The 21864-nt window shown below is 45.0% G+C and overlaps 2 protein-coding genes and 1 long non-coding RNA gene across 6 annotated transcripts in view; 2 read left to right on the top strand and 1 right to left on the bottom strand.

Annotated features, from left to right (window-relative positions):
* The window catches only part of Med1 (mediator complex subunit 1), a 45419-nt gene extending 39746 nt beyond the window's left edge, over positions 1–5673 (top strand). Inside the window, exons 17-18 of one of the 3 annotated variants that reach the window (XM_057773591.1) lie at positions 75–215; positions 5393–5673. In XM_057773591.1, the coding sequence (XP_057629574.1) occupies positions 75–215; positions 5393–5423 (172 nt within the window). In that variant the 3' untranslated portion in view covers positions 5424–5673. Of the gene's footprint in view, positions 1–74; positions 5059–5392 lie in introns of those variants that run through there. The other 2 variants (XM_057773589.1, XM_057773588.1) reach the window with 2 other exon arrangements.
* Positions 4634–5799, bottom strand: LOC130876889 (uncharacterized). The gene is made up of 3 exons (XR_009057372.1): positions 5667–5799; positions 5052–5223; positions 4634–4769 (listed from the first exon to the last, which is right to left on the bottom strand). It is a non-coding gene; the product is annotated as an uncharacterized LOC130876889 (long non-coding RNA).
* Positions 5800–7871: 2072 nt separating this feature from the next.
* Fbxl20 (F-box and leucine rich repeat protein 20) overlaps positions 7872–21864 on the top strand; it is a 67330-nt gene continuing 53337 nt past the window's right edge. The window contains exon 1 of one of the 2 annotated variants that reach the window (XM_057773642.1): positions 7872–8250. In XM_057773642.1, the coding sequence (XP_057629625.1) occupies positions 8203–8250 (48 nt within the window). In that variant the 5' untranslated portion in view covers positions 7872–8202. Of the gene's footprint in view, positions 8251–8720; positions 9027–21864 lie in introns of those variants that run through there. The other variant, XM_057773643.1, reaches the window with a different exon arrangement.

Here is a 21864-nt window from a genome sequence, read left to right as displayed (position 1 = left end):
CCAATAAATGTTAGGTTTTATTCATCAGCTAATGAATCCAGTGCTACCTTACTTTCTTTCTTCCTATCTTACAGATGTATGTCCATCCCTGTGACGATGAGGGCTATTCGGAGGAAGGCTGAAACCATACAGGCTGACACCCCAGCACTGTCCCTCATTGCAGAGACAGTTGAAGACATGGTGAAAAAGAACCTGCCCCCGGCTAGCAGCCCAGGGTATGGCATGGCCACAGGCAACAACCCAATGAGTGGTACCACCACACCAACCAACACCTTTCCGGGGGGTCCCATTACCACCTTGTTTAACATGAGCATGAGCATCAGAGATCGGCATGAGTCGGTGGGCCATGGGGAGGACTTCAGCAAGGTGTCTCAGAACCCAATTCTTACCAGTTTGTTGCAAATCACAGGGAACGGGGGGTCTACCATTGGCTCGAGTCCGACCCCTCCTCATCACACGCCGCCACCTGTCTCTTCGATGGCCGGCAACACCAAGAACCACCCGATGCTCATGAACCTTCTTAAAGATAACCCTGCCCAGGATTTCTCAACCCTTTATGGAAGCAGCCCTTTAGAAAGGCAGAACTCCTCTTCCGGATCACCCCGGATGGAAATGTGCTCAGGGAGCAACAAGACCAAGAAGAAGAAGTCATCAAGAGCGCCACCTGACAAATCCAAGCACCAGACTGAAGACGAGTTTCAGAGAGAGCTCTTTTCAATGGATGTTGACTCCCAGAACCCTATGTTTGATGTCAGCATGACGGCTGACGCGCTGGACACACCACATATCACTCCAGCTCCAAGTCAGTGTAGTACTCCCCCTACAACTTACCCCCAACCAGTGCCTCACCCCCAGCCCAGTATTCAAAGGATGGTCCGACTATCCAGTTCAGACAGCATTGGCCCAGATGTAACTGATATCCTTTCAGACATTGCAGAAGAAGCCTCAAAGCTTCCCAGCACTAGTGATGATTGCCCACCCATTGGCACCCCTGTTCGAGATTCTTCAAGTTCTGGGCATTCTCAGAGTGCCCTCTTTGACTCTGATGTCTTTCAAACTAATAATAATGAAAATCCATACACTGATCCAGCTGACCTTATTGCTGATGCAGCTGCAAGCCCCAGTAGTGATTCTCCTACCAATCATTTTTTCCCTGATGGAGTAGATTTCAATCCTGATTTGTTGAACAGCCAAAGCCAAAGTGGTTTTGGAGAAGAATATTTTGATGAAAGTAGTCAGAGTGGGGATAATGATGATTTCAAAGGATTTGCATCTCAGGCACTAAATACTTTAGGGATGCCAATACTTGGGGGTGATAATGGGGAGACAAAATTTAAGAGCAGTAGCCAAGCTGACACAGTTGACTTCAGTATTGTATCAGTAGCTGGTAAGGCTTTGGGTTCTGCAGATCTTATGGAACACCACAGTGGTAGTCAGAGTCCTTTAATGACCACAGGAGAAGTAGGGAAAGAAAAACCTCAAAAGAGGGTAAAGGAAGGTAATGGCACTGGTGCTGGCAGTGTATCAGGCCCTGGATTAGACAGCAAACCAGGCAAGCGCAGCCGAACTCCTTCCAATGATGGAAAGAGCAAAGATAAGCCTCCAAAGCGGAAGAAAGCAGACACTGAGGGCAAGTCTCCATCTCACAGTTCTTCTAATAGGCCTTTCACCCCACCCACCAGTACAGGTGGATCCAAATCTCCAGGCAGTTCAGGAAGGTCTCAGACTCCCCCAGGTGTTGCCACCCCACCCATCCCCAAAATCACTATTCAGATTCCTAAGGGGACAGTGATGGTGGGCAAGCCTTCCTCTCACAGTCAGTACACTAGCAGTGGTTCTGTGTCTTCCTCTGGCAGTAAAAGCCACCATAGTCATTCTTCCTCTTCCTCTTCCTTGTCTTCTGCTTCCACCTCAGGCAAGATGAAAAGCAGTAAGTCTGAAGGCTCATCAAGTTCCAAGCTAAGTGGCAGTATGTATTCTAGCCAGGGGTCCTCTGGATCAAGCCAGTCAAAAAATTCATCTCAGACTGGGGGAAAGCCAGGCTCGTCTCCCATTACCAAACATGGTCTGAGCAGTGGGTCTAGCAGTACCAAGATGAAACCTCAAGGCAAGCCATCATCACTTATGAATCCTTCTATAAGTAAACCAAACATATCCCCTTCTCATTCAAGGCCTCCTGGAGGATCAGATAAGCTTGCCTCTCCAATGAAGCCTGTTCCTGGGACTCCCCCATCCTCTAAAGCCAAGTCCCCTATCAGTTCAGGTTCTGGTGGTTCTCATATGTCAGGAACTAGTTCAAGTTCTGGCACAAAGTCATCTTCAGGGTCAGGATCCTCAGGCTCAATGTCTCAGAAAACTCCCCCAGCATCTAATTCTTGTACACCATCTTCCTCCTCGTTTTCCTCAAGTGGTTCTTCCATGTCATCCTCTCAGAATCAGCATGGGAGTTCCAAAGGGAAATCTCCCAGTAGGAATAAGAAGCCTTCCTTGACAGCTGTTATAGATAAGCTGAAGCACGGGGTTGTCACCAGTGGGCCTGGGGGTGAGGATCCAATGGAGAGTCAGATGGGAGTAAGCACAAATTCTAACCATCCCATGTCCTCTAAACATAACGTGGCAGGAGGGGAATTCCAGAGCAAACGTGAGAAAAGCGATAAAGACAAATCAAAGGTTTCTACTTCAGGAGGCTCAGTGGATTCTTCTAAGAAGACCTCAGAGTCAAAAAATGTGGGGAGCACGGGTGTGGCAAAAATTATCATCAGCAAACATGATGGAGGCTCCCCTAGTATTAAAGCCAAAGTGACTCTACAGAAACCAGGAGAAAGTAGTGGAGAAGGGCTGAGGCCACAGATCGCCTCTTCAAAAAACTATGGTTCTCCATTGATCAGTGGTTCCACTCCAAAGCATGAGCGTGGTTCTCCCAGCCACAGTAAGTCGCCAGCTTATACACCCCAGAATGTGGACAGTGAAAGTGAGTCAGGCTCCTCCATAGCGGAGAAATCTTACCAGAACAGTCCGAGCTCCGATGACGGGGTCCGACCACTTCCAGAATACAGCACAGAGAAGCATAAGAAGCACAAAAAGGAAAAGAAGAAAGTCAAAGACAGAGACCGCGACAGAGACAAAGACAGAGACAAGAAAAAGTCTCACAGCATCAAGCCAGAGAATTGGTCTAAATCACCCATTTCTTCAGATCAGACATTGTCTATGACAAATAACCCAATCTTATCTGCAGACAGGCCTTCAAGGCTCAGCCCTGACTTTATGATTGGGGAAGAAGATGATGATCTTATGGATGTGGCCCTGATTGGCAATTAAGAACCTTATTTTCTAAACAGATAAGTCTAGAGAAGAAACTAATGATACATTTACATGTAAACCAACACAAGGGGTGAGTCAGATAGGCCTGATTTGTGCTTGAGATTTCTAATGGGCATGGCCTCTACACCACGCTGGGTACATTTATAAAAGTATATCTAAACCCTACTAAAGGGACCATGGGGTTGGTTATTCACCAAGTCATATTCCTTTGCCAGAAAAATGTTAAAAAATACTTGTTTAAGATAGGGAGGGGTGGGAAGGGTATAGAGAGGGAAGGGAGGGAAACTGTTGTGGGAAATATTCATATATATTTTTTCTCCCTTTTTCCATTTTCAGGACATGCTTTAAACTCATTTTAGTGCATGTATTTGAAGGGCTGGGCAGAAAAATGAAAAAGCAATACATTCCTTGATGCATTTGCATGAAGGTTGTTCACCTTTGGTAGTTGTCCATTTGAAGCATGGGCAAGGGAAGGACTTTGGCAGTTTTGGACACTTAAAGCATTGTTTGGTGTCTGTTTCCTAGGAGTGATTGGGGGAGGGAAAATTATTTTAGCTATTTATTTGTAATATTTTAATCCGTAATGTTTGTTTTTATGCAATGTTTGTTCTTAAATCTATGAAGGTTATGGTACAGAATGATAGGCAGGAAGGGCAAGGTTTGTTTGGTGGTGGGGAGCTTGCAGTTTTTGCTGATGCTGCAGCGTCAAGACCACACAGGTTAATCAGAGCCTGTCTTTGGAGTTAAATAGAAAAACCAAAACTATTATCTTTGGAGGTTTTTCACAGGGTTCAGACATAGGAATAATAGAAGTTACCTCCCTATGCAGTTAAAAGATTTATCTTTTTTTGTTAAAAAGGAAGGGTAGCTTTTGGGGGTGTAAGGGTTTTCAGATTCTAAACCCTAAGGTATGAAAACCAGTATAGAACTAATAGTTCTCCTAGTTCCACAATGTGCCAAAAGTCTACATCCCAGCATTTTGCTTGAAGGAGAGCTGATGCCATTCCTAAGAGCTGGACTCTGTTTCTCTTCATCACGAGGAGGAAGAGTTCAGACTTAAGTCACTCTACTGTCTGCTCCCCGAGATAAACAGTTTTAAAAAATGCAGCCATAGTTCACTTAAAACAATTTCAAGCTCACTTGAAGTAATGGGCCTGGAATGCTAAGTGAGCATGAAGATAAACCTTGCTACTGTGTAGCACACAATTGGACCTTTTTGGAGAAACAGGTCTGAGTCTGGATTCTGAGGGACATCAAATGAAACCCTTCTCATAAATATAGAAATCCAGGAGACCGTTTTGAGTGCAACAGAAGTTCTCAGTATTTGGAGGGTCCTCTCAAAAATCCGCGGCCTTACTTTGATTTTGCCACCTGCACTGTGCCATTCCTGATGATTCCGTTCAGGATCTTTGTCAGCGGGATGAGGCATAATCCCCAGCACAACTCTTCTGGATTACAAAAAGAAAAAAAAAAAGCCAGGTGATTCATGTTTGTGTATGTTATAAAGTGGAGTGACTTCATCAGTGCGGACGATTTCTATATCCAACACTCTGCAGGTTGGAGTTAGCATAGACTTGGAAAATGTACTGTGGCTTTCTTTCCTGACTGTTTCTCATTTCCTGTGGCGTTCTCCCTTTTCTGGTCATCGATTCTCAACAACTCTGCCATTTCTGTGTCCCAAGGCAATAAATAGGAAACAAAACTTTGTAAAATGGAGCAAGAAAAGTTACCTGTTACCCTATCAGAGTTCACTGTCTTGGGTGACACTAACGAGGACATGAGCAAGGTGACACTGGAGTCTTTATCTTGTGGTGCTGATGCAGTGGCAGTATCTCAGATATACAGCCAGGTTGGATTTCTCAGAAGTCTGTCACCTGGTTCTGAATCCTCTCCTCTTAGTTTCTGCAGGAAAGTTAAAGTTATATGGTGTTAAAGTTTGTTCTGGGTGGGGATGATCTCATGGGGAAATGTACTGCATAGTTATAAGGGGCTCAGTCCCCCCAAGCAGAGCCAACAAATACCAAAATGAGTAAACTGGGAAGCTTTTTCTCTCTTTCTGTCTTCATCCCAGATCAAAGAATCCCGAGTTAGGATCTGGATGAAGGATAAGCCCCTGAAATGTCGATGGGCACACCCCACTCAATGACCCAGCATCTGAACTTGCTTAACAGGGAGCCGGGGCTAAACTGCTTCACCCTGCCTGGGAACCAGGGAGCACTACATTTCTCCACAGGGTGGAGGAGAAGAAGCAGAAAAAACCAAGCCTGGAACACCTCCCTCCCATTCAGGTGTACTCAGTTTCCTGTTTCAAAAGACGGCATGGACATGAAGTCAACAACATCTACCTGTTTGCTGCTGCTGGACTTCTTGTATTTTTAGTTTGACCTGATTCTTCTGTCTTCTGGCTTCATGTTAAGGGTCTTTGGACAAAGTCTGCTCTGATGTACAAGAATTTTTCAGATTCAAATTCAGTGTATCTTAAAACAAGTGTTTCCAAGGTGAGGAAGGGGACCTTATATAATTGCCAAAGCCAGCTTCAGGTTGATAACTCCTGAATGGGATTTTTCTTTTGTCAGGCCAAGGTCTGAAAATCTAGAACAGCAATATCATGAATTTTCAGAGGAGCCGGTGAGTCACATAGTATCCAAAGTTGAGTCACAGCAGATGTCAGTGTAGGAAACATTCACAATCCCTGGGTAATCTCATTTTGTATTTTATTTTCCTCTTTAGCCCTGCCCCCAATTATTTTTCTTGAGTTAACTTTTGGAGGGGCAGGAAGTGTTATCTTAGAAACTAGGCTGGGAAACAAGCTCAGTGATAGAGCAGAGCTTTAAATTCTGAGTTTAGAAATGTCCATAAGGAGCAGTGGGAAGGGTCTTTACAGTAGTTCTGATTTAATTTCTGTGTGTATGGCTGTTCTGTAAATATTTTGTTTTTCATTTTTTGAAAGTGGACAAATTCTGGGATTCCCCCCCTCTAAAACATCACAAAAAACTGTTGCTTTACATACAAATAAATTTCTTTGATAAAAAGTAATGCGCCTCTGAAGGTTTTGTTTTTAAAATGGGTCACTATGTAGACCAGGCTGACCTCTGTTGTTTTCTGAGACTAGGTTTTATGTAGCCTAGCCAGACCTTGAACTCTATCCTCCTTCCCAAGAGTTGGGGTGATGGTCTTTTGTTCTGAGATTTGTCTCTTTGAGACAGTGCCGAGCAAGAACTTGCTATGGCATAGTATGATCTAGTACTAGCAGTCCTTACTGCTCTGGCCTCCTGAGTGGTGGGATTACAGGGATGAGTCGTCACCATGGAATCTTACTGTCTGAGTATTTCCTTTTTTTCTTTTCTTTCTTTTTTTTTTTTTTTTTCGAGACAGAGTTTCTCTGTGGTTTTGGAGTCTGTCCTGGAACTAGCTCTTGTAGACCAGGCTGGTCTCGAACTCACAGAGATCCGCCTGCCTCTGCCTCCCAAGTGCTGGGATTAAAGGCGTGCGCCACCACCGCCCTGTTTGAGTATTTTCATTTGGTAAGCCTCTCACAAGTCCAAATTAATAAAAACCAGTTTTCTAAATTGACCAAAGGAATGCACAGTTGGTAGACCTAAGAGACAGGGTTTTTTCTTTTCCTATATTTGATTCATCTGTGTGTCAGTTTGTCTCACTTTTTCCTGAATTGCAGTTATAAATTCACCAGTAATTCTTGCTGGGATGTTTCTAAATTTTGCTGTTTTTTTTTTCCATTGGCTGAAGTAAAGGAAATGCTTTAAAAGCATATAGGATTCAAAGACAATATAACGTGGACCTAGGTTTTTGTGGGCCCAAGAACTGAATTTTTTTGAAATAAGTTTGTGTAAGAAGTCCTCTTTAGGGGGAAAAAGAAAGTTTGGCCAGGCGTGGTGATTCACACCTTAAATGCCATAACTGGGGAGTCGGAGGCAGGTGGAGCCCTTGAATTCCAGGAAAACTGGAGCTACTACATAAACTCTGTTTCCAAAAAAAAAAGTGCTTTAAGGTAAGCAAGCTAAAATAAGTTTTTGTAAAGGTTCGCAGCATTTGTCACTTGTAAATTTTCATCTTGATCGGATTCTAATTAAAACTAAAAAGAGTATGAGGCAAACTCATAACTGCTTTTGAGTATGCAATTAAAAGCAGTATTGTGGCCTCATAGAGCACGGGCGCAATTTATGGTAGTTTTTAATACTTCAGGATTAGTACATTGTGTAATTTGTGTCTCTTTGAAGGGGTAACTCACTCTAGATTGTTTCCTAATTCATGGACAATAGGTCATAGGTTTAGGAATCTTGAAGGCTGGAGTTTACATTAATAATAAGATGACACGGACTATAGAAGCCTAGTCCAATGAAAGTCCTAGTTTCCTGTGGGCAGACGCTCCCCCCCCCCCCCCCCCCGCCTACTCGCTCCTACATGCTTGTTTCTCCCGCCTAAATGGCGTCAGGTTGAGGCTCTCACCAACCAGCGCCCTGATTGGAGGGCAAGCAGCCACTACAGCCCATTGGGCGCCACCGGCCGGAGGGGCGGGGATGCCACAGGCCCTTGTGCCTAGCCTGCCCCCACCCCACCGGCGTGCGCCCCTCCCCCGGCCCAAGGAATGGGTGCAGTGCTGGGGCCTTGCACCCCCTGACCCCGAGGTGAAGCTTCGCTACCAGTCCCTGGGCAGAGCTGGGCGCTAGGTCCGCCTCTTAGTGCCACCAGCTCATGCCTTGGGCAGCCAGGCACTGAGAGACAGCCGCCCCGCAGCGGCCCCCCAGGCCTCCCCGCAGCACCCCGGAATGCAATTCACCGGGGCGGGGGAGGCAGCGGCAGCAGCACCCGCGGCGGCGGCAGCACTACCCCAACCCAGAGACGTCTAGAAAACGGAGGAAAATGGCTCCGAGCAGGGACCGCCTGCTGCACTTTGGGTTCAAGGCGACAGTGAGTGATAGAGGGCGGGAGTTGGGGGGCCAGGAAGATGTGGGTGCCAGCTCAGGCCCCCGGGGAAGTGACTAGACTAGGGCTGGGGACACTAAGCTGAGGGCTCAGGTTCCGCGTGGGTCGGTGCGTGCCGGTGAGTCTTCAGAGCGGCGGAGAGGGTTCCGGTGATGGTCCGTCCGTCCGTCCCTGCTTTGCTCTCCACGCCGGTCCGCGAGCACGCGCGCACTCGCACCCGCCCCACAGCCCCCCCCTGCACGCACGCACACTGGGGCACTTCCCTGCCTCTCCTCGTCCGGGTGGGCTCGCGCCCGGCCGCCCCACGCTCCGACTGCTCGCGGGCTCACCGTCCGGGGCTGCGCCCGGTGGGGGAGGGGTGGGCTCGCGCCGCCGCTGCCGCCGAGCGCTCCTCCCCTCCCCCGGCGTTCCGAGGCCCGGGCGGCTCTGCCCAATGAGGAGCGGCGTTGCTGGCAGGTGGGGAGTGTTTTTGTTTTGGGTTGAAGTTGAGGCTTTGGAGAGAACCGAGCTAGCGACTGGCAGTCGTCGCGGCCGCGGACGCCGCGGGCGGTGGTGGAGGCCCCGCGGGACTCGAGCGGTCTGTCCTCCGCGTCCGACGGGCGGGCCTCGCGTTACCGTCGCCGCCGCCTCCCGCTCCCGGAACTCCCGGGCCTGCCCTGGCCCCTGTCTTTGCACTCCGCACGCCGCAGCGCCCTGCCCGGGCCGCACCCGCTGGCCCCATGAGGAGGGACGTGAACGGAGTGACCAAGAGCAGGTTTGAGGTGTGAGCTCGGAGGGGTCTCGGGCGGCGAGGAAGGCCAGTTCTCGCACCCCAAACAGTCCCCCTACCGGAGTCGCCTCCCTTGTGCGGCCCGCCACCCGCCCCGGTGGGGCAGTCAGCGTCCTCCCTTGCTCGCGACCCGAAAGCTCCGCGCCCCGGCTCGCCTCGCCTTGCGGGAGGCTCGCCCGCTGCCCCTTCCACCCGCCGGCCCCGGACGGGATTAGCCCTGGCGCCCTAAATCCCCCCTCCCCCCATAACACTCAGCTTCCCATTCTTTGCCCAGCCCTTGGCTAGCCTCCTTCCACCACGCAGTGAAAGCACCCGTCCCCGACTGGTCAGCGCCTGCTGCCTTCGTGAAGCGTTTGCCACCTCCTGAGCGAGAATCGATGAGTCCTCGGTGGAAGTAGGAAGTGGGGGTGGGAAACTGGGATGCTAGAGGCGACTGTTGGGTTTCTGGTGCTCTTCTGATACTTCCTCTTCCCCGTTTAGCCTGTACTTTTGTGGGTCAGTGTTACTTGTAACTTAGATATCGGTTCAGAGACTGTGAGGAAGGTCCAAGAGCCTTCGGAGAATTCATTTCTGTTTTTGTCTTAGGTTTGTCCTCTGCAGTGGGAGGTTTGTAGTCTTGGAATTGAATAGTAGATCGTCAGCAAGCTCTTTAAAGAGGATTCACGGACTGAGCAAGGGATCCCATTGAGAAGTATTGTAACTACTGAGAAATACAGTAGTACAGTAATGTGCAAGAGGCTTCATTGGTAGCCTGCGAGACAAAGGAACTTACACAGCAAGAGTAAATGTTACCTGGCCTTCTCTGGCAGAGACTCAGGCCGACCTGGGGTCACTCCAGTCCCAGCCTACTTCTCACTGGTGTTTCTCTCTCCTCCCCTCGCGCGTTGTATTTTTAACATGCAGTGTTTTCCTTCAGCTCTCTTTTGAAAGATGAAAACAAGGCAAAAGTTTATGGGCTTGGGGTGAAAGTCTTACCTAGGAATGGAACCTCTATTTAGTGTTTGTAGTTTTTAAGAGTATGCGGAGAAAAAAAAAACCCATAAAGTTACAGCTAGATTAAGGTAGTGTACCTGCGCAGAAAATTTAAATTCAGCGTTACAGTATTGAGGTGCAGTGAGGAAGTGGAGAAAATCAAAGTCCTTGGTTACATTAGAGTTTTATGTGTAGCTTAACCACGGGGATGGGGTGTGGGGGGAAGCATAATAAAAATGACCTATGTAGGACGTTGTACTGCTCTAAAGTGGAACATCCACTAAGATTAAAATGGCAATTTCAAACTCAGTACTATTGTAAAACCTTTGAAATTACTAACTAGACTTTTGGCAGTGTAGGGGTACTCAGTCCAAAATGCTGAAAATTGAGTGGGGTGTAACCTGAATTGCAGTGAGTTTTTTACCAATTTGCTATTCCCTTTTAGGTTGTGGAAAAGACTTACTGGCATTTATGCTTTAGAACTACATTGTTGCTTCTTACTTTCAAATAGTTACTTATTTTGTTTTTTTCTTGAGACAGGGGCTCTGATAGTCAGTGACCTTGAGGTGTTCATCCACTCACCCAAGTGCTGGAATCACAGAGATGTGAACCACCATGACCGGCTTGATGAAATTTTAAATCTTCAAAATTGCCAGCCTGTGGTTTGCACACCTTTAATCCCAGCACTCAAGAGGCAGAGGCAGGCGGGTCTCTGCATATTTAAGGCCAGGCTGGTCTACAATAGAGAGTTCCAGGGACACAGACAACTCCTGTCTCAAAATAAAAACGAAACAAAAATCCTCAGAACTAAGATAATCTTTTATAAGGGGCTGATTAATTCTAAGTCGGTAAGCTCAGAATGTGAATTTTTGTAAGTTGAGGAAATCTATATAGAAAATAATAGCTAATTTCAAATTGTGGCCATGACTAATACAAATGAAAGATTCTTGCCCCACCCAGAGATGAAAGAGACTTCTCTTTGCATACTTGATTCATTGTAACCTTTTTATGGGGAATGTTCTAATGTTCTCTCTCTCTCACCCCCCTCTGTCCCGTCCTCCCCCCACCCCGTGTGTGTGTGTGTGTGTGTGTGTGTGTGTGTTTCTTTGTTTTGTCTTTGTTGTGCTGGGGAGCCAGCACAAGACCCTACAAGAGCTGCATCCCCAGCCTTCATTTTTTTTTTTTTTTTTTTTTTTTGAGGCGAATTCTCAGTATGTCGCCAACATTGGCCTGGAACTCTCAGTCATCCTCTTACACTGTCTCTCGCTTTCTGGGATGCCAGGCAGGTGCCACAGTGTCCAGTTTGGGACTGTTTTCTATATTTTTGAATATTGTGACCAGAGGCCACATGCTTTATATCTTACTCTCAGAGCCAGGTACACAAAAAAGTTTCTACGCTAAACTGAACTTAGTGGCTGCAAATTGTAACCCTAGCACTTGGAGACTGAGGTGGGATTTGTCCGAGTTCCAGTCCGTCTGGTTTATATACTGAGTTCCAAGCCTGCCTGAGCTGTAGAGCGAGACCCTGTTCAAACCTCGTGCCCTCCAACACTGTCCCCAAGGGGAAAAAAAAATAAAGTTAAAACTAAGAGATCACTGGTTATATAAGTCAAATATGCAACATCTGTGTAAAGCCAAAGTAGGTGAGTTCAGGATAGAGAATGAAAGAGATCTAGAGCTGTAAAACTTCCTGCTTCGTGCTCTGTTACGTTGTGTCTTTTTTTAATTAAAAAAAGTTTAAAGATACATTTTATTTTATGTGTCTGATTGTTTTGCCTGCATGCATTTGTGTTTACTTCACACTTGCCTGGTGCCCACAGAGGTCAGAAAGTGGCATCAGATCCTGTGGAACTGTAGTTACAGATGGTTGTGAAGTACCCTTTTGGCACTAGAAGCTGAATCCAGGTTCTTTGCAAGAGCTGCAAGTGCTCTTAACTCTCAAGGCATTTCTCCAGCTCCACACTGTGAGTCAGGGTTTCACACGATAGCCCAGGATGGCCAGAAACTCACAGTGTAACCCAGGCTAGCATGAAACTTCCAATAGTCCTCAGGCTCCACCCCACATGCTATCTTAATTTTGATTCTTCTATCTTAAATTCAAGAAAAGTTAGGACCCAGCCGGGCGGTGGTGGTGCATGCCTTTAATCCCAGCACTTGGGAGGCAGAGGCAGGCGGATCTCTGTGAGTTCGAGACCAGCCTGGTCTACAAGAGCTAGTTCCAGGACAGGCTCGAAAAACCAAAAAAAAAAAAAAAAAAAAAAAAAAAAAAAGGAAAAGTTAGGACCCAAGAGGTTAAGGTATTAAAATTGTGCAGTTTAACAGTAGAGGACCAAGAACCAGGCAGTGGTGGCACACACCTTTAATCCCAGCACTCAGGAGGCAGAGGCAGGCAGATCTCTGTGAGTTCAAGGTCAGCCTGGTCTACAGAGCTAGTTCCAGGACAGGCTCCAAAGCTACAGAGAAACCCTGTCTCGAAAAACGAAACAGTTGAGGACCAAGATTCTAATCTCTAGAGGGGTTTGTTTTTGTTTTTAGAGATTAAATTTGTGACTGTATATGTGTGTGCATGTGCGTATACATGGAGTGCAGGTGCTGTGGGAGTCAGAGATAGGATCCCGAATCTAGAGTTCCAGTCGATAATGAACTCCCTGGTGTGGGTGTTGGCAACCAAACTTGTGTCCCCCCCAGGAACAGTTAAATGATCTCCAGCTCACCAATCTCTATTTTTCTACACTTAATCTTTTCATATCATTCTGTTTTTAGTGTACCTCACCATAAAGCACATTAAATGTGTGGAAACGTGCTTTTCCTAAAATCCACCGAATATATTTTATTTTGTATATGCTGTCAAATTAATGAGTGTGTCTTTTATTTTAGTTGTGTTAAACAGCATTACCTTAACACTCAGATTGCCAAGAGACATATTTAAATATCTAGTCTTGGCCCTTAGCTTCAAATTGAGATTTTTTTTCAGTTCAGTTTTGACTTTGCCATGTTTTTAATAGATCTGTAGTAAAGATACAATAATGATGGGGAAAAGTTCTTAACTTTTTTTTAAATCTTAATTAACATTTTTAAAAAGCCATAGTGTTACCTTTAGCTGACATTGAATATTTTATAATCAGTGTCTGGAGTTGTTAAGACTGTAAGTTAGGAAGTGAAAAACACTATTTTGGACATACTGAATCTATATTCATTATTCATTATGCTTCACTCGCTTTCTTATAAATAAATAATACTACAGACATCAATGACACTAGGTCTTGTCTTTGTTTTCTGGTTTTGTTTTGTTGGCCTGCTTTTGTTGTTTTGCCAACTCACTTTATCCAAAATAACAAAAATTGTCTGGTGCCATGAAAGAACATCCTGTATCTCTTTGGAGATCTGGTTGTCCATGTAGGCTTTGCCATGAACCAACCTTTTTGTTTGTTTGTTTTGTTTTGTTTTGTTTTTTGAGACAGGGTTTCTTTGTGTAGCCTTGTCTGTCCTGGAACTCACTCTGTAGACCAGGATGACCACAAACTCACTGAGATTTGCCTGTCTTTGCCTCCCCGAGTTCTGGGCCAACTTTTAATAGTTTATTTGGCCTGGTGATTTTCCTTCTTTTTTTACTAAGCAATTATTTAAGTACCTTTTGGTTTAGTAACCTGTGAATCTGTGACTTTTCAAAAATAAATATACAAAGCCAGACGTCCTTGATCATTTCTTCTGCAAGGCTCTCATACTTTGGTTCAGGCTGGCCTGGTGGGGGACACCTGTTATTTCAGACACTTGGGATGCAGAGATAGAGGAACACTGGAGCCCATGAGTTGGAAATCAGCATGAACAACATAGACCTAGCCTCAGAAAAAAGAGTTTGCAGCCTCAGTCTCACAGCACTGGTATGACAGATTTCAGAACAAAGCACAGCATCTCAAACAAAGCATTAAAACTCCATTTTTATTTCCTTAAGTTTTTATACCCTCCGAAGAACATCCTGCATATTACCCATTCAAACATTTGTTTTTATTTTATGTGTATAAGTACTTTGCCTGCATGTATGTATATGCACCACATGTGTGTCAGTGTCCTCTGAGGCCAGAAGATGGCATCAGATCCCATGGATCTGCAGTTAGAGATAGTTGTGAGCTGCCATATGGGTTCTGGGAACTGAGCCTGGGTTTTCTGGAAGAACAGCCAGTGCTATCAACCTCTAAGCCATTTCTCTAGCTCCCTCTTTTGTTTCTGTTGTTTTAGACTGTGTCTCAGTTTGTTTTTTTAAGTAGTGTGTGTGTGTGTGTAATTGTGTGAATACAGGTCCACAGTGTAGAGGTCAGAGAATAACTTTCTTTTGAGGTCACTTTATTCTTCCTGTTGTGGGTTCTGGGTTCTGAGGGTTGAACTTGGGTCATGATGCTTGAGTAGATAAGCACTTTTACTTGCTGAACCATCTTCCCAGTCCCAGTTCTGTGGATTTTTTCTTTTTGTTTTGTTTTTCAATGATGTATTTATTTATGTATATTGGTGTTTTGCCTGCATGTATGTCTGTGTGAGGTTATTGGATTCCCTGAAATTGGGGTTACAGTTGTGAGCTGCGATGTGGATGCTGGGAACTGAACCTGGGACCTCTGGAAGAGCCACCAGTGCTCTTAATCTCTGTGCCATCTCTTCAGCCCCTGATTTTGTGTTTTTAAGACATGGTGACCTCAAAATTACTGTGTAGTCAAGGCTGACCTTGAACTCCCAGTCCTCCTGTCTCTTCATCCCAAAGCCTGAGATTACAGGCAGAACTGCCAGGCCTGTCTTTGTTGTTAGTTGTCTTGTGTCGTGTTTTCTATCGTTTTGAGATAGAGTCTCCCATGTGGCCACCCTGGAACTCCATACATACATCAGGCTGGTCTCAGACTCAACAGAGATCTACCTACCTCTGACTATAGAGTACTGGAATTGAAGGTGTATGCACAACACATGGCAAGAATTTGTTCTGAACATTGTAGGGATTGATTTTGAAAACAGTTACCTGACGGTTTGTTTCCATTCTTGATTCTTTAGACTCAGGTTGCACCTGGACCTCATGTATGCTAGTCAGGCCCTCTTCTTCCGAGCTGCATTCGCATATATCTGACAACCTTCACTGGGCAAAAACTCCACAAAGTGCTTTTTTTTTCAAGACAAAGTTTCTCTGTATAATGGCCCTGACCGTCCTAGAACTCACTCTAGACCAGGCTGGCCTCGAACTCAGAGATCCTCCTGCACCTACCTCTGCCTCATGAGTGCTGGGATTAAAAGCATGGGCCACCACCTCCTGTTTTAAAATATTTTTTCTTTTGTTTCCTATTTGGACTTTCTTGAGATAGACTCCTGTTCCATAACTCAGATTAGAATGGAACTCTCGAAAGCTCAGGCTGGCTACAACTCATGATTCTCTTTTCAGCATCCTAAATACTGGGGTGTAGGTGTGAGCTGTCACACCCTACTAAGTCATCATTTATGTTGAAAGTAGTCACACTTTCAAACTCTAGTATTCTTCCAGTTAGGTCATTTGTCAGTATGGGGTTAAGGTGTTTTCCCCACACTGGGCAAGATCTTTCCTACTGCTCCACAACCCAGCGGCTGACCTTGAGCCTGCCCAGTGACCCTGAACTGCGGGTCCTCAGGTATTCGCCTGAAACTGGCATTAGAGACCTGCACCACCAGGCCAGACAGGTGCTGCTGTTGAATCTGTTTTTACTTTTTTGAGACAGGGTCTTATTGAGTATCCCTGACTAACCTGAACTCACTATGTAGACAAGGATGGTCTGGAATTCACAGAGATCTTCCTGCCTCTGCTTCTGGACTGCTGGGTTCAAAGACAAGCACCACCCAGGCTAGATGAGATCATCAGATCCTTGGGAGCTGGACTTGGGTGTGAGCCACCTGATGCAGGTGCCGAGAACTGCACTCTTCTCTGAGCCCAGGTCCCCTGGAAGAGCCACAAGCTCTCTTAAAAGTTGTTCAATTCTGAGCTGGGGAAATAGTTTAGTGTTAGAACACTTGCCTAGCATGAGTGAAGCCACGGGTTCAATACCCACTATGTAAAAATTTAAAAGTACATATAAAATAAATTTTAATTTCCAAAACTGTTCCATTTCAAACCTTGGCCTCATTTTCCTTGCAAATTAATGAGTACTTTTGTTATTGTTTAAAGAACCGTTTCTCTCCCTTGAGATACTGTTTCCTAACTTGTAACAAGTTGGAAACAATTGAAAATTCTAATACTCTAGCTAGTGTAGTGCTATGGTTCTGGAATTGTATTTTTAGATATTCAAAGTAAAATATTCTAAGAAATCCAAGAGAGAGAGGGACCAAATTTAAGTGCTTTGTGCTGTTTTCCTCCCTGACCTTCTAGGCTTAGTGAACTTTTAGGTAGACCCTAACCCAGATAGTAACTCAGGAAAAAAGACATCCAACTGTAATTTTTTTTTTTTTTTTTTTTTTTTTTTTTTGGTTTTTCGAGAGAGGGTTTCTCTGTGGTTTTGGAGCCTGTCCTGGAACTAGCTCTTGTAGACCAGGCTGGTCTCGAACTCACAGAGATCCGCGTGCCTCTGCCTCCCAAGTGCTGGGATTAAAGGCGTGCGCCACCACCGCCCGGCTTCCAACTGTAATTTTATAGTGATATGTCTTTATGCATTTTAGTCAAAAGGATTCTAGTATGTCACAGCTAACAACAGAGAGTTATATTGGATTGTGGGATATCATTTATCCTTGATTTTTTTTTTTGTTTGTTTTTCAAGACAGGGTTTTGCTGTAGTTTTTGAGCCTGTCCAGATCTGCCTGCCTCTGCCTCCCGAGTGCTGGGAAGTGCTGGGATTAAAGGCGTGCACCACCACCCTCTGGCGAAAACTACCATTTTAAGGGATGAGTAGTATGTAAAAACTCAGTGTCAGATTTGAAGGCCACACAGGTTACCAATTTATCTTTGAAAATTGGGAGAGTTGCAGTAAGGAAAATTTATTTTCAGCTATTTTTCCTTAATAATATCATAGCTCGAAAAGCTCTATTATACAATAAGAGTTTGATGTTAAATTTCTAAGTGACATCAGTTCAACTCATGACGAGGAAATGATTATTGGCAATCTCATTTTAAAGCCATAAAGACAAAGTTAAATGGATTTCCTCAGTTCTCAGTGTTCACAGCAATGCCAAGATTAGGTCCCCTGAGATCTCGATTCCTGTGTTTACATGAAAGTTTGATAAACTCATGCAGTTTATGTCACGTAACTGCTGGAGAAATATAAGGTCTCTGTAAATAGAATTATTTTGCACTGGTGGGTTGAGTGTTCTTCCTCAGTGGCAGATCATGGTTACTCCCTGGGTTAGATCTCCAGCATTAAAAACAAACAAAACAACACAGTAAATACAATTATTCTCATGTGGTTTCTTGTTTTGTTTTTCAAGATAGGATTTTTCTGTGTAATAGTCCTGACTGTCCTGGAGCTAGCTCTTGTAGATCAGGCTTGTCTTGAACTCACAGAGATCCTCCTGCCTCTGCCTCCCAAGTGCTGGGATTAAAGGCATGCAACACCACCACCCAGCAGGTGTGTTTTTGAAACAAGGTCTTGCATAAGTGGCATAGGCTCGCCTTGAATTCGCTTATATAGCCCTGGCTGGTCTTAAAATTACAGCATTCCCCCTGCTTTAGCGCCCCGTGCAGTGCTGACTGTTTTTGATTGTTCCATTTTTGAGACAGGGTCTTAAGTATCCATGCTCACCTCAGACTTCCTATGCAATTGAGAGTATCCTTGCACTTCTGATCCTCCTGCCTCTACCTCCCCATATTTACACAGTGCTGCTATTCATGCCCAGGGCTTTGTGCATGCTAAATAAGTATTCGCTCAACTACATTTCTACCTCCTCTAGTCTCTCTTAAGGAACATGTTGAGAATATGTTGACCTTAGCAAAGCTATATTTTTGTTGTACTTTTTAGAGGCAGAGCTACATTTCAGAGGCATTTATATAACACATCAGTTGTGACTAAGAATACTGAATATTAATGAAGCCTCTTTTACAGTTACAGTTCATGATAATGCACTAGGAAGTTACAACATTAAGCACATATTTTTACTTATTCAAAGAACATTTCAAAATCAGTTTTCTATAAGTGTATTGCAGGAATAAGTTGTAATGTGTTTTCTACATAAACGTCTTTACATCCCGAGCATGAAACGGTTGTCAACAGCTGATGAGGGTGAGGGTTGGAAGAGTGTTGAGTGTCAGCAACACAGTGCTCCTTCACAGAACAAATGCATCTCCTGCCTGTCTTCAGTTCCATCATAGCTGTATTTTCTACAATTAGAGCGGGAAGAACAGCCAGTTTCCGGGGTAAACGCTGACTGATCCAGTGTTTTAAAATGTCAACTTAGAATTCAGTGCCAGCGTCTCATCTCGGCAGACATTTATCACAGCTGCCAACAATGAGTGCAGTGATGGCCGTAATGAAGTGCTGCTGAGTTCTTTCCACATTTCAGACGAGAATTCAGGGGGGCTCTCGTTTAGTAACCAACGTGGAAAACCGACTCAAATTAGGAGATGACCAGTTATAGTTCTCCCTTTGTAAAAGATCTTTCCTCTGAATAGTAAGTTCTTAGCGAGTGTAGGGTCATACACCTAAAATCCCAACACTTTAGAGGTGAAAGCAAGAGAATTAAAAAGCTGAAGTTATCGACAACTGCATGGTACCCTGTTCTCAAGACCAAAACTGGTGGGGTGCAGAGGCAGGGAACTCTGAGTTGAAGTCCAGCCAGGCAAGCCAGGGCTGTAGTGAGAAACTCTTTTAAAATGGAGCAACAGCAAAATCCACAAAAAGAAACTGAGGCCTTTTAAAGTATTTAAAATATTAAGTTACAGCTGGGCGGTGGTGGCGCACGCCTTTAATCCCAGCACTTGGGAGGCAGAGGCAGTGGATCTGTTTGAGTTCGAGGCCAGCCTAGTCTACAAGAGCTAGTTCCAGGACAGGCTCCACAGCTACAGAGAAACCCTGTCTTGAAAAACATATACACACACACACACATACACACACACATACACACATATACACACACACACACACAAAAGCCTATTTACAGCCGGGTGGTGGTGGCACACACCTTTAATCCCAGCACTCGGGAGGCAGAGGCAGGTGGATCTCTGTGAGTTCGAGACCAGCCTGGTCTAGAAGAGCTAGTTCCAGGACAGGCTCCAAAACCACAGAGAAACCCTGTCTCGAAAAACCAAAAAAAGGTCCGGGTGGTGGTGGCGCGCGCCTTTAATCCCAGCACTCGGGAGGCAGAGGCAGGCGGATCTCTGGGAGTTCGAGGCCAGCCTGGTCTACAAGAGCTAGTTCCGGGACAGGCACCAAAAGCTACAGAGAAACCCTGTCTCGAAAAACCAACAACAACAACAAAAAGGCCTATTTACAAACACTTATGCTACAAAGTGGCAACAGTAAGCACAAATTACCGGCACCTTCATTGTATGGCAGGGAGTCTGCTAATGCTACACAAACTTAGAATTTAGACCTCACAGTGGAAGTATTATAGCCATTATAGAGACTGGAAATCAGACACAGAGAGTGTAATCTGAAAAACTTCTCCAAGGTCATACAGATGGTAAGTAGCTAAGCCATAGTTCAAACCCAGGCTTCAAAGCTAATGCTGGTAAATGGGCCCTGTAAATATAAATTCTTCAGTTGCTAAGCGCTGAGAACCACAGCATGCCAAACTCCAGGATGCCACACAATCATTATACCCATTTCTCAGCAAAAGCATTTGCATGGTCATAATACTGCAGACTCCCACCCCTATCCCAGCCTTCAGACGTCTACTTTTCTCCATAGTCAAGGCAGAAACAGGCAAGGTATCCAAAGCATCACATTAAGACCACAAAGGCTCATTTGCTTTTCTTTACTAGGATTATAAAGATATTTAAGACATTGACAATGAATTAACTGTCTAATCTCTCTGCAGAGAATCATAGTAAAGGGAACCTTAGAGTTAGACAATGGAAATCTGTAAAGGGAACTTACTCCTAAAGTGCCATTTTTATTTTAATTATGAATGTCAGTACGTATGTGTACACAGGAGTGCAGTGTGCCAAGCAGCCCAGTGGAACTGGGTTACAGGCAATCGTGAGTCCCTGGACATGGGTTCTAGGAGCTAAGTGTAGGTCTACTGGAGGAGCCGTGCTCCATACACAAACCTCCTGAAGGCTCAGTGGTGCTTGAATCCCTACCTTCTTGGGAGGCTGAAGCAGGGGAAGGGCTTGAGCCCAGGAGTTCTGTCAACACAGGAAAACCCATTTAATTCCATTTCAAAAGCAGGTAGGCCATTCAGACCTGATAATTATTTTCTTATTTTGTTACTTGAGATAGAGTCTAGCTCTGTAGCCCAGGCTGGCCTATAGAACTCTCCTGCTTCCTTGTGTGGGTCACAGGCCTCTTTCTTTTGTTTTAAGACAAGATCTCCTTGTTTGGCTTTCAACTTGCTAAGTAGCGGAGGATGGCCTGGAGCTCCTGATTTCTTCCCTCACATTCAAAGTGCTGGTCTGGTGTCACAGGCATGTTGTAGCACTCCTGCTTTTGCAGTAGTGAGGATAGAACCCAAGACCTTTGACACATTAGATAAGTACTCTTCCTGCTAGGTTACATTTAAAGCCCCTTATCTGGCTTTATACATTGAAACAATGGTATCTGTACATTACTTTCTACTAATAAATGATCGTACACACACACACACACACCATGTACATACCCTGTCCAGCACAATTTGGTCCTGATGGGGGCAATGAGGGAATGAAGAAATGGCAGACACATACACAGAAACTGAGGTCAGGTGATGGAGCAGCATCAACTATGGAGCATCCTGGAGCCTCCTGTATCTATCATAAGAGCATCTCGTATATATATTGTAAGAGGGAGGGGTAGGAGGTCTCGGTGGGGAGCAGTCTCAGGCTGCCGTCATCCAGAAGGAAAAAGCTGCAGTTGCTAGTTTCACACCAGGCAGTTGGTTCAGAAACACTGGTAATCCTCCATGCCTCTAAGCCTCACCTGGAAGAAGGCTTTGCCAGTTCCTGTTCCTATGAGGCTTTGGTCCTTGTCAACAATACTCAGTCTCTCAGGACTTCTTCCATTCCTTTCACACTCACTCAGGGCTTCCTTGGCTTCCCATACATACTTTATTTTGAATTTTTTTTTTTTTGAGACCTACCTGCCTCTGTTCTGAGTGCTAGGATTAAAGGCATGTATGCTACCACTCCAGGCACTTACATAGATATATTTTGAGTCACTGTGATAGTCACACAGAGCATATCTGTATTAGTTTTATGCCTGTAAGAGGGACTAGGTAATTGTGTGCTACAGGCAGATGTGAAAGTCGGAGGACAGCTTGGGAAAGCCAGGGCCCAGCACTGCTTGTCAGACTAGCTCTTACCTGATTAGTCATTGTCTCTACCAGAGATACAGGTTTGAAGATGGTACCATCTGACTTGAATTCATGATCATTCAGCCTCCGCTTCCCATGTGCTGGGATTATTGCATGCATCAGTGCATCACCACACCCGCTTCAGTCACATTTGCTAATGACTAATTCAGTCATCAAATATTTACAGAGTACCTCGTATGTGCCTGCTGTTATGAATACCAGGGGGTGTGAAAATGAACAAGACAGACAAAATCTTGTCCTGGCGGAGTTGAAAATCTAATTAGGGGATATTGGTAAATTATAAAGGATAATATGTAATATATACAATACTACTAATAAATAAAGGGTAAAGACTTATCAGTAGGAATTGCTGGTGTGTATGGGGCGGGGGGAGAGGATAAATAGCCTTGTAGACATTTAAACTCTGGAGAAAATGTCGTGCT

This window comes from Chionomys nivalis, chromosome 7 (assembly GCF_950005125.1).
Source record: "Chionomys nivalis chromosome 7, mChiNiv1.1, whole genome shotgun sequence".
Classification (NCBI taxonomy): domain Eukaryota; kingdom Metazoa; phylum Chordata; class Mammalia; order Rodentia; family Cricetidae; genus Chionomys; species Chionomys nivalis.
The sequence above is the reverse complement of the archived record's forward strand: the minus strand, read 5'-3'. Positions and strand labels throughout refer to the sequence as shown.